The sequence below is a fragment of the Tupaia chinensis genome, unplaced genomic scaffold (genome assembly GCF_000334495.1).
Source record: "Tupaia chinensis unplaced genomic scaffold, TupChi_1.0 Scaffold000362_1, whole genome shotgun sequence".
NCBI classification, from domain to species: domain Eukaryota; kingdom Metazoa; phylum Chordata; class Mammalia; order Scandentia; family Tupaiidae; genus Tupaia; species Tupaia belangeri.
Window position 1 is genome coordinate 8,877,377 of NW_006159859.1, and position 13,045 is coordinate 8,890,421.

General features: G+C 42.5%; 1 protein-coding gene and 1 pseudogene across 5 annotated transcripts in view; both read left to right on the forward strand.

Annotated features, from left to right (window-relative positions):
* The window catches only part of ABHD18 (abhydrolase domain containing 18), a 46,790-nt gene that overhangs the window by 5,236 nt on the left and 28,509 nt on the right, over positions 1-13,045 (forward strand). For 3 of the 5 annotated variants that reach the window (XM_006153146.3, XM_027773684.1, XM_027773685.1), the window contains exon 3: positions 2,055-2,155. The exons of 1 other annotated variant lie outside the window; for it this stretch is intronic. In XM_006153146.3, the coding sequence (XP_006153208.1) occupies positions 2,055-2,155 (101 nt within the window). Of the gene's footprint in view, positions 1-2,054; positions 2,156-11,715; positions 11,735-13,045 lie in introns of those variants that run through there. One more of the 5 variants, XM_027773686.1, reaches the window with a different exon arrangement.
* LOC102490054 (60S ribosomal protein L27a pseudogene) lies at positions 8,443-8,953 on the forward strand (annotated as a pseudogene).

Here is a 13,045-nt window from a genome sequence, read left to right on the forward strand (position 1 = left end):
AATATTATATTACCTAATACTCATTCCCTGAGCATCATCACAACATTCTAAATGTAGTTTCCCATCTAGGACAAACTACATAGTGAGTTAATCAAGCATGTTATCATCAATAATATTCCATTTCTACTTTCATACAATGTATACATACATACATGTTTTTTGTCCTATCTTTGACCCTCTGCCCTTTCCCCCTCTCCCATTACACTATCTCTGCTATATACAGTTGTCTTCCAGGGGAACCATTGAAAATGAGTATCACGCTTTTCTAGGGCCAGCCAATGGCATGTTGCTTAAGGTGGCTGGATCCTACACGGTTTGAATACTGGACCTGGCTGCTTGAGAAACATGCCGAGCACGTGTGCATGCATGCCAGAATCCTGAGAGGAGAGTGGAGAATGGGAACTGCAGTGTGGCCATCACCTTCCAGGGGGTACTTTGTCACTGTCCTCCTTCCTCTCTCTCTAGCAAGCATATACACCCTATAGCAGATTGAGAAAAAAAAATCACATTTTTTCCCTATTTACTATGTTAGTATGACTCACTGCATCAGTAAGATTGCCTTACATCAAATCATTATAAAATATTTTATGTCAACCCTTTTTTAAAATTTTTTTTCCCTTGAAAGGTTTTTTGTTTGTTTGTTTGTTTTGGAGAGGTTTTCGCTATAGGGCGCGTGTGCTCCCCAGAAAGGCAGAGAGAAAAACAGAACATGAGAAATCACTCCCCAGGGGAGATGGCCACACCACAATCCCTTCTTCATTCTCCTTTCAGGATCTTGGGCACGCACCAACACGCACCCAGCATACACCGGGTTCAGGACTCTAACCATGGTCGACTACATGGGAGACTAGTAAAGTAGCCTTTCCACCAACTGCTGGTCCCGCCCCTTTTTTTTTTAAAGAGAGATTTTTGCTATAGGGCACATGCACTCACCAGAGAGAGAGAAAGTGAAAAATCACCCCCTATGGGAATGGCCACACTGCAGTCCCTTCTCCAGTTTCCTCCTGGCATCTTGGGTATGCATGCACATGCTCCTGGCATGAATTTGAAGCCACTAGGTTGGGGACTCGAACCATGGTTGACTATGTGGGAGTCCAGCAGCATACCCATTACACCATCTGCTGGTCCCATCAACCCTTACTTGATTGTAACAAATTAGTTCTGCAATTTGTAAACTGTTCTTTTGATTATTTTCATGTTATTGAATCCTTTTTACTAGTGATTTGAGTTATTGCATGTCAATATGTGAATGAGAGTTATTTATGGTTTATTTTCCCAAGTACACTGGCCTAAAGTATGTAGAAGGAAATGTAATGTGTGGGGTTAGAAACCACATCTTAAAAAGCACAGTGGTGGGGCCAGCAGAGGGTGTAGTGGTTCCATTGCTGAACTCGCACATGGTTGACCATGGTACAAGTCCTGGGCCCGGTGGTCTGAAAAATCACACTGAACACGTGCACGAGTGTCTGAGGTCTGTGGAGTAGAAGGGATTATAGCGTGGCCATTCTCACTTTCCCTCTGACTCCTTTCTTTTTCTGGCAAGTGCATGCACCCTATGGCAAAGAAAACTCTTTAAAAAAAGGAAAGAAGCACAGTGTGGGGGGGTCTACAGGTGTCATGGAGGTTAAGGCTCTAGATCCTACATGGCCAACTCCATAGTTTGAGTCCCAACCTGGTTGCTTGAGAATCACCTCCAGTGCACGTGCGTGTGTGTGTGTGCCTAAAATCTCCAAAGGAAATAGAGGAGATGGGATTGAAGCACGGCCATCCTTCCCCCTACCCCCGGGGGTGATTTCTCATTTTGTCTCCTTTCTCTCTCTCTCTCTATTTCTTTCTCTCTCTCTCTGGCAAGTGAACATACTCTATTACAAAAACACTTTCAAAATAAATAAACTAGTAACAACAACCAAAAAAACGCACAGTGAGACAAAAGGATACATAATAGGCACTGAAAACAGTTTTAATAAACTAGAACTTCTTAGAAGGAAAAAATCCATAATAGACCAAGATATCTTAGTCTATTTGTACACATCTTAGTTTTCCTTTTCTTTTAGATTGAAGAGCAGTCAGACTGTAAGATCCTAGATGGACACTTTGTTTCCCCCATGGCCCATTATGTGCCCGGTATCATGCCAATTGAATCTGTTATTGCAAGGTAAGAAGTTTTGGTCAGAACATTAAATTAGTAAATTGTTTATGTTCATTAAAATTATAATATCAACACCATGTTATTTTAAATTACTTAGCAATAATGAGACAGGTCTAAATTATTGAAAAGCCTGAATTAGGGGGGAGCATGTGGCGTGGTGGTCAAGGCACTGGACTCCCACATAGTTGACTCTGGTTCGAGTCCCAGACCTGGTGGCTTGCTTTCTCACTTTCCCTCTCTCTTTCTCTTGGTCTCTCTCTAGTGAGTGCATGTGCCCTATAGCAAATTAAATAATAATGATAAATTAAATAAATATTTATTTAAAAGGAAAAAAGGCTGAATTAGAAGATATTTTTATTTATAATGTAGTATATCTACAAGGATGTTCACTGAAGCATTGTTTACAGTTGCAAAAAAATATTAAGATACTGAACTCCTACATGGCCGGCTGCGGTTCAAGTCCTGGTCCTGGCTATTTGTTTTCTCGTTCTCTCTCGCAGATGAGTGCATATGCCCTGTAGCAAATTTAATAATAAATAATAAAATTAAATGGATTCTTTTTTATTTTTAAATACATGATTCCATTTATGTAAACATATAAGCTTGTACATATAATCACACAAAAGTTTTCCAGTGGATATAGACAGACATGCCAACCTTAATTATCTCTGAGTGGAGAGATTTTTGGCTAAAGGGAAGGAAAAGGGGGCCAGCAAGTGGTGTAGTGGTTAAGGAGCTGGAATTCCCCTATGGCCAACTATGGTTCAAGTCCTGGACCCTGCAACTTGAAAATCATGCCAGGCGCATGTGCATGTATGCCCAAAATCCCAAGAGGAGGATGGAAGAAGATAGATTGTAGTATGGCCATCTCTCCTGGGGGGTGATTTCCCACTTTCCCTGTCTCTGTCTCTTGGCGAACACATGTGTCATATGGCAAAAACCTTAAAAAAAAAGAAAGAAAAGAAAAGAAAAAGAAAAAAGGTGGAGAAAAAGGTGGAGGACCAGCAGGTCCTGTGGTGATTAAGGTGCTGGATTCCCACATAGCCAACCATGGCTCAAGTCATGGAGTTGGCAGCTTAAAAATCATAACTGTCATATTCGTATGAATGTCCAAAATCTGGAGATGAGAAGGAGGAGAGGGGATTGCGGTGTGGCCTTTTCCCTGGGGGGCAATTTTTCACTTTTTTTTCCCTCTATGTCTTTGACTATCTCTGGTGAACACATGCATCCTATGGCAGAAACCTTTAAAAATATTTTGTCTTTTTTTGTGTGTGTTCTCCCCACACCCCACTATAAGAAGAATCAAAAAAATGTTTTTAATCAAAAGAAAAAATAAGTAGTAACTTAGACTAGATATAATACATAGACTAGATAAAGTTCCTTGGGATGGTTTGTAATTATAACAGTTTGTGAATATGAATGGATATTCTAAAATATTTGAGGATTTTTTTAAAGGAATTAATTTTATTTATTCTCATTATTTTATTTTTAAAAATTAGACCAGAGGGAGACAGAGAGAAGGAAAGTGAGTAAACAAGCTGCCAGGTCTGGGACTTGAACCGTGGTCAGCCATGTGGGAGTCCAGCACCTTAACCACCACTTCCCTTGCTAGTCCCAATATCTGAGGTTTTTAACTAGTTCATTATGCAATAATTGAGACATGGCTTTTATAGATAGTTAAAAAACCTTTAATTTGCTTTGTCAAAACATTTATTATCAATGGTAAGTTCAGAGTTCAGTTCCAGCCCCATCCTGTTAATGAGTTTTTAACATTGTAATTCTGAGTCAGTTTTGAAACTAGGTCTTTCCATGTTTTTTTATTTTGTATTTCACCTAATTCTGTGTATTTAGAAGTAACAAGGTATTTTACTTCTTCTGCACTGTTGATAATAAACCATTTGCTGCTCTAGTAAGTGATTTCTCCTTTAAAGACTAGTTTGCAGTAGCAACGTTACATAGCAGTGATACATATATGTGCATGTGGAGAATTTTTCAGTCAGCAGTACGCCACCTGCTGGCTCCAACAGACCTGATTTTTAACTGCTGTAGTCAGATGTCTATTTTATTATCCCTAAGGTACTATTTAAGCTTCATGTCTTCTGGGCCCCACAGATGGTGTAGCAATTATGATGCTGGATTCCCATGTGGCTGACCACAATTTGAGTCCCAGACCTGGTGGCTTGAAAATCACACAGCGTGCATACATGCATGCCCAAGATCCCAGGAGTAGAATGGAGAAGAAGGGATTGCGACATGGCCATCCCTCCTGGGGGCTGATTTCTCTCCTCCTCTTCTATTAGTGGCATGAAAGTGAAAGGAAAACAGTATCATGTAGTGCAGAGAACCAGAACTTTGGAATTGAGCAGATCTATGTGTAAACTCTAAGTACCCTATTTATTGACCTAACAACCTATGGTTAATATCTTTCTTTTTCCTTTTTTTCTTTATTGATGTAGTCATATACCACTAGCTTCTTTTATTTTTAAATAATTTTATTTATTTATTTGCATACATACATACATATGTGTGTGTGTGTGTTTGACCCGAAGAGACAGAGAGAGTGAGAAAATAAGCCACCAGGTCCAGTACTTGAATTGCAGTCAACCACATGGGAATCCAGCACCCTTAACTACCACACCACCTGCCGGCCCCCCTATGGTCATTAAACCAAGGAATCACACTTACCTCATAGGGTCGATAAAAATAATAAATGAAATGAGTACTGAAAATTTGGTGCAGTAAATATGAAAAGCTTTAAGTAAATGAGTAAATCTTTTAATTGTGCTTTGTCTTACTAACGCTTTATAAAAAGCTGTAAATAAATGTGTAACTCTTTAGCCTACAGACTGAAGAAAGTAGAAGGAAAAGAAAGTTGTTAGATATCATCAGTTCAAGCCCTTGGCATTTTGTCCCCTTCTTGTAGATTCTCCGCCTAATCTGAAAAGTTGCCCAAGTGATACACACGAGGAAGGAGGAGAAATTGTGTGCTTTGACTCAGTTTAAGAAATAATCCTCACCACTTATTGGGAATCGAGGAAGAGTTTTTTCCAATTGATGCCAGGAATGGGGAAACAAATTACTTTCTATCTCTTCAGTGGCATATTTTTACAGCATAACTTATTTTGACAAAATACTGTAAATTCTAAAGTGATTTGTATTGACATCTGTTTTTCCTTATAATTTTTGGGTAGCAATTTATATCATTGTATTAAAGTATCGTGTTGGGACCAGTAGATGGTGTATGGTTACATCGCTGGACTCCCATGTAGTCAACTGAGGTTCAAGTACCGGAACCCAGTGGCTTAAAACTCAGGGCGAGTGCGTTTATGTGCATGCCACAATTCCAAGAGAAGACTGGAGGAGAAGGAATTGTGGCATGGCATCCCCCTCTGGGGGATGATTTCTGTCTGCCTCTCTCTCTTTGGCAAGTGAACGTGCCCTATAGCAAAAATCTCTTTCTAAAACAATACATACACACACACACACACACACACACACACACTCACACGGTTGTCAGAAAAGTCATGGCAGGGACCAGCAGTTAGCGAAATGGCTATGTCGTTGGACTCCCACGTAGTCGACTGCGGTTCGCATCCCGGACCCGGTGGCTTAAACTCACGCCGGGCACGTGTGCGTGCGTGCCCAAGATCCCAAGAGGAGAATGGAGGAGAAGGGATTGCGGCGTGGACATCCCCCCTGGGGGGTGATTTCTCGCTTTCTGTCTCTCTTTGTCTGTCTGGCGAGTGCACGCGCCCTATAGCAAAAGCCTCTCCCCCCCAAAAAAAGAAAAGAAAAGAAAAGAAAAAAAGTCATGTCACATTTTTGCAACAGATGGCACTAGTACATTTTTGTAAGTGCCAGAGTCTTTTACATCTATGTTACTGCTGTGTCATGTGACAACTGACAGTTATATTTTATTCTAAAATAAAATTAAGCAATTCGGTTGAGTTTTAGAGATTTTATAAGTTGGAGATGGAAGGCCAAAGTGTTGCATTTTTGCCACATTTTTACTGTTTTACTTCCATAAAGGGAAAAACGCACCTCAAGCTGGCGAAAAGTTGTGTAATTTGTGGTGACAATGCTCTGCAAGAACATCAGCGCCAACAATGGTTCACAAAATTCTGCCACTGGACTCCCATGTAGTCGACTGCGGTTCGCATCCCAGACCCGATGGCTTAAAACTCACGCCGGGCACGTGTGCGTGCGTGCCCAAGATCCCGAGAGGAGAAGGGATTGTGGCGTGACCATCCCCCCTGGGAGGTGATTTCTCGCTTTCTGTCTCTATGTCTTTCTGTCTGTTTGGCGAGCACACGCACCCTATATCGAAAACCTCTCCCCCCCAAAAAAATTCTGTGCTGGTGATTTTTTACCTCAACAACACTCCTCAGTCAGGGAGGCCACCAAGGTAATGACGACAAGATAAAAGCAGTATTGAGTCAAACCCATGAACCCATGTTACACCACACGAGAGATTGCAGAAGCATTAAACATCTATCATTCAAGCATTCATGACCACCTGAAGAAGCTGGGATATGTAAGCAAGCTCAATATTCGGGTTCCTTGTGAACTCGAAGTTCATCAGCCATGTGTATAAACATCTGCGATATGCTCAGTAAACAGAGGAAGATGATCCTTTTTTGAAGCAACAGATAAGTGGTGATGAGAAGTGGATTGTATCCAGCAGTGTGATGTGCGGATGGTCTTGGTCCTGATGCGATGATTCACCTCAGATGACATCGAAAGCAGACATTCATCGGAGGAATGTTATGCTCTCAGTGTGGAATGTTAAAAGTGTGTTTTTTGAGGTCCTCCCAAGGAACCAAACCATCCATTCAAATGTGTACTGTTGAGAATTGGACAGTTTAAATGAATCCATCAACCAGAAACGTCCAGAGCTCAGTAACCGATTGTACCAAGTTGTGCTCCATCACAACAGCGCCACACACAGGTTTGATCACCCGTCAACAATGATGGGCGCTTGGATGGGATGTGTTACCATTCTCGCCAAACTCTCCTGACCCTGCTCCATCAGACCTGCACTCGTTTCACTTTCTTCCAAACTCCTTTTGTGGTACAACGTTCAATTCAGCTGAGGCTGCAAATCAGCAGCTTGTTCAGTTTTATGCCCATAAAGACGTGTCCTCCTGTGAACACGGAATTACGAAGCTCACTGAAAGACAGCAGGAGCTTATCGAACAACGGCAGTGTGTCATTGATTGATCTTTGTTCTTTATATAAATAAATAACCTCTGAAAAGCTGGTAAAATACTTCATGATTTTTCCGACAACCTGGTATTAGGGGCCAGTCCTTGGTATAGTGTTTAAGGAAGCTGGATCCCACATGACCAACTGCATGGTTTGAGTCCTGGCCTTGGAGGCTTGAAAAACATGTGGGGTGCGTATGTGCCCCAAATTCCAAAAGGGTGGAGAGGTTGAGGGGAAGGGATTTGATATGACCACACTCCAGTGATAGGTGCTCTCTACCTCTCCTTTTCTGTGTCTGTGTCTCTCTCTAGTATATGCACCCTCTGACAAATGTTTTTTTTTTTTAATTTTAATTTAAAAATATTTTTAAACTTCATTTTATTTTTATTGCTAAAGGATTCTGTGCTCTCCAGAGAGAGATGGAAGGGGAGAATGCACCCCTTACTGAGGCATGGTCGCATCTCAGTCCCATCTCCTCCATCTCTTTGTCTAGTGGAGACTTTAGGCACTTCATGCACACATCTGGCATGTTTTTCTAGCCTCCAGGGCAAGATTTGAACCCTGATCAACCACATGGGATTCAGCTCCCGTAACCACTAAGCTATAGAACTGGCTCACTTTCTTTTTGACTTACTTAATCTGGGAATATGTGTTGTGTCATGTTACTGACTGCTTGATATTCCATACTGTGGCTCTCTAATAATTTACTAAACCCTTAGAGTGGGCAATTACTTTGCATAGTTTTTCACTGCTATAAATAAGATCACAGTGAACATCCTTATGTCCCTCTCTTTGCCCATTTAATAATTTTTCTGACCATAAGTTGTTAAGCATGGAATTTCTGCATTTATAAGATTTGCAAGCTGTCCTAAGTTTATAGATTTAGAAGTTTTCCATTTTTTCCTAGGGATGCAAATTAGAATTTATGTATGTTAACTTTCGAGCGATTTTATTCAGTATATTTTACATAAAATCTACCTGTCTTTGGGGCCATCTGGTGGTCTTAAGACAATGGGATCCCATATGGCCAGTTGTGCAATGCAAGTCCCACATCCATCTGCTTGAAAAACACACTCGGGCCCGATACCTCGCAAGACTTCACGGCGGCCTCCCTTTTTCATCTTAGTCGCCGACATGCCATCCAGACTGAGGAAGACCCGGAAACTTCGAGGCCATGTGAGCCACGGCCACGGCCGCATCGGCAAACACCGGAAACATCCTGGAGGCTGGGGTAATGCTGGTGGCATGCATCACCACAGGATCAACTTTGACAAATATCACCCAGGTTACTTTGGGAAAGTTGGTATGAGGCATTACCACTTAAAGAAGAACCAGAGCTTCTGCCCAACTGTCAACCTTGATCAGTTGTGGACCTTGGTCACTGAGCAGATGCGGGTAGATGCCACCAAAAACAAGAACGAGGTAGCTCCCATCATTGACATAGTGCGATCAGGCTACTACAAAGTTCTGGGGAAAGGAAAGCTTCCAAAGCAGCCTGTCATCGTGAAGGCCAAATTCTTCAGCAGAAGAGCTGAGGAGAAGATTAAGGGTGTGTGGGGGGGTGCTTGTGTCCTGGTGGTTTGAAGCCACATGGAGAGAGTCTGATTAAATGCTAACAAGTGGGAAAAAAAAAAAAAAAACACACACACACACTCAGGGGTGGGGGGGAGCAGCAGCACCAGATCCAAGATGGTGGCCAGCAGGAGGCTGATGAAGGAGCTTGAAAAAAATCCGCAAATGTGGAATGAACACTTATGTAACATTCAGGTTGGCGATGCTAATTTATTGACTTGGCAAGGGCTTATTCTTCCTGGCAACCCTCCATATGTCAAGGGGGCCTTCAGAATTGAAATCAGCTTTCCAACAGAGTACCCATTGAAACCACCGAAGATCACATTTAAAACAAAGATCTATCACTCAAACATCGATGAAAAAGGCAGATCTGTCTGCCAGGAATTAGTGCTGACTACAGACACCAGCAACCACACTGACCTAGTAATCCAGCCCCTCCAGCACTGGTGAATGACCCCCAGCCCGAGCACCCATTCCAGGCTGACCTAGCTGAAGAATACCCTGAGGACTGAAAAAATTCTATGAGAATGCGGAAGAGTTTACAGAGAAATATGGGGAAAAGTGACCTGTGGACTAAAATCTGCCATGATTAATTCCAGCAAGTGTGAGCAGAGAACCCCAAGAGGTGCGTTCAGATACCCTGCAAAGCAGGACTCTGGAAGGTTGACACGTGCTACCGCCTGGCGTTTGCAGCAATTACTAACTTTCTGCACTTTTCTTTATCAAAAAGGGTCTAAGTAACCTGTAAAGAAAGGATTAAAAATTTAAGATGTTCTAAAAAAGAAAAACACACTGGGTGCTCATGTGTTCATGCCCAAAATCGCAAGAGAAGAATGGAGAAGAGACTGCAGTGTGGCCATCCCTTCTGTGCTTTCTCATTTCTACACCCGCCCCCGCAATCTCTCTCTGGCAAGTGCATGTGCCCTATAGCAAAATTTTAAAAATAAAATCTTCTCAGGACCAGCAGTTGGCATAATGGCTGTGTCACTGAACTCCCACATAGTCAACCATGGTTCAAGTCCCAGACCTGGTAACTTAAAACTCATGCTGGGCATGGGTTCGTGAGTGCCTAAGATCCTGAGAGGAAAATGGAGGAGAAGGGATTGTGATGTGGCCATCCCTCTCGGGGGTGGTTTCTCGCTTTCTGTCTCTCTGTCTGGTGCACACATGCACCCTATAGCAAAAATCCCTTTCTAAAAAACACATCCTGGAACCAGCCGGTGACATAGTAGTTACATCACTGAACTCCCATGTAGTCGACTGTGGTTCAAGTTCCAGATCTGGCGGCTTAAAGGGCACATGTGTGTGCATGCCTGAGATCCCTGGGGAGAATGGAGACGGGATTGCAGCATGGCCATCTCCCCGGTGGTGATTTCTCTCTGTCTCACTGGCAAGTGCATGTGCCCTGTAGCAAAAATCTTTCTCAGAAAATCCTTTTTTTCTGATTCATGTTTCAAGATCAGTTGTTGTATTTGCCCATCTCTATTTTCCCCTTTAAATTCATGAACGGAGAATTCAGTTGTTTAATATAGAGTGGCTTGGGTTTCCTTGGTATGTGATGTTTTATTTATCCTTAATGGTAGTGTTGATTCTGGGTTCTTAGTACCTAAGAGGTGTGTGTCAACTGGCAGGCCTCACTTTTAGTGTTTACAGGTAGGAAACAGGCAAGAAAACCATCTTCTTTTCGATAGTGCCCAATTAAGGATCATTTTATGAGACACACATGCCCATGGTAGGAACCCTGGTTTTCCCTAGGCAGACTGTTCCAACCTCTGGTTTTATTCTGAGGATAATACCATGCCATATGTAAATAAATGCTTCATTTGGTTACCTTGATTTCTGCCACACTGGCTACTTCACAGCCCAGTTGAGAGTCCCCTTGGCAGCACTAAGTACCAGAATAGCTTCTGCTTTTGTTGCAGCCATCTCTTTAAGATGTTCTAAAAAAGAAAGCATGTCCAAGATCCCGAGAGGAGAATGGGGGAGAAGGGATTGCAGCATGGCTGTCCTCCCTTGGGGGGTGATTTCTCACTTTTCGTCTCTCTGTTATCTCTCTGTCTTTCTGGCAAGCGCACGTGCCCTATAGCAAAAACCTCTCTAAAAAAATAATAAATAAATAAAAAGAAAACCTTTTTTTTTTTTTTTCGGAGAGGTGTGTTTTTTGCTATAGGGCACGTGCGCTCGCCAGACAGACAGAGAGAAAGAGAGAGACAGAAAACAAGAAATCATCCCAGGGGGGATGGCCATGCCCCAATCCCTTCTCCTCCATTCTCCTCTCGGGATCTTGGGCACGCACACACACGCGCCCGGCGTGAGTTTAAGCCACTGGGTCCGGGACGTGAACTGCAGTCGACTACGTGGGAGTCCAGCAACATAGCCATTACGCTAACTGCTGGTCCCAAGAAAACCTGTTTTTGAAAAAGCTTTTCTCAAAAAAAAAGGGGGGGGGGGCTATTCTGCAATAATGAAGTTGCTGCATGCATTGCCATGGGACAAAAGGATAAAATAAATAATAGATGACCAACATTTTTAAAAATTACCTATTTTAATTTTATTTATTCCTTCCTTTATTTTAACTTGACCAGAGAGAGACACAGAGAAAGAGAGGGAAAGTGAGAAAGGGAGCCACCAGGTTCGGGACTCAAACTATTGTCGGCCATGTGGGAGTGTCCAGTGCCTTAACCACCATACCACCTGCTGGTCCCCGACCAACTTTCTCCTGAAAAAATTCTTAAATATTTTCCTGTCCCCAGATGTTTTCAAGATCAAGAAGCAGGACAAGTGCTGATAATGCAAAATGAAGCAGAGGTACTAGTTAATATTGGTAGTTCTGATTATGAGATTGAAAATGAAGATAGCTAGTGTCATTGTGCCTTTCGCCAAGCAAAGTAACCTCAGAATTAAGGTTTTATATCACTTGAGAATGCAGCCACCTTATGGCAAAGCTAGGGCTAAGAGCGCTACTTTTCTATGATTAGTAATTCTTTTTTCTGGAGAGGTTTTTGCTATAGGGTGCGTGCACTCTCCAGAAAGACAGACAGACAGAGAGACAGAAAGTGAGAAATCACCCCCCCAGGGGGAATGGCCACACTACAATCCTTTCTCCATTCTCCTCTCAGGATCTTGGGCACACACGCACATGCACCCGGCTTGAGTTTAAGCCACTGGGTCCATAACTCGAACCACTGTCAACTACATGGGAGTCCAGCGACATAGCCATTATGCCACCTGCTGGTCCCTAGGACAATGAAAAAGTTCTGAAAGTAGATGGTTGTGGTTGCACAATAGTGTAAATGTATATAATGCCACTGAATTATACCCTTAAAAGGGTTAAAATAATAGGTTTTACCACAGTAAAAAGAAGTAGTCACATAAAAGATATATTAAATGACAGGACCAAAATATTACTATAAGAAAAAGATAGAAGAGGGCTCTCTGGCGGCATGGTAGTTAAGGCAGTTGGATCACACATGGCCAAGCCAACTATGAGGTTCAAGTCCCAGACCCAGGGCTTGAAACACCCCCTAGGCACATGTGCAGGTATATGTGCATGCTTGCATGCATGCCTAAAATCCGTGGGGGAAATAGAGACGGGATTGTGCATTATCAACCTCCTGGTGGGGTGCTTTCTCAGTCTCTCTTTTGTTCTGTCTTTCTCCAGTGAGCATTCATGCCCTATAGTAAAACTCAAGGAAAAAAATGAAGATACAGAAAACTATATGTGGCATACATTGACTTTACCTCCAAGTATTAAACTTTTATTTTTCTTTTTTTTTTTTCTTTTTAAATTGGCAATGGGTGCTTGAATTCAACAGAGAGAAAAAGCGAAGGAGAAAGCACCTCCCATTGAGTCATGGTCATGCTACAATCCCTTTTCCTCCTTAGTCCTTTCTGGACTTTGACATACATGCCCATGTACCTTGTGTGTTTTTTTCAAGCTGTCAGGGCCTGAATTCAGACCACAGTCATCCACATGGGACCCAGCTCTATAAACCACTATGCAACAAGGCCAGCCTCCAAGTATCAGATCCTGTGGGCCAGGAGGTGGCATGGTGGTTCAGGTACTGAACTCCCACATGACCAGTTGTGGTTCAAGTTCCGAACCTAAAGGCTTCCTTT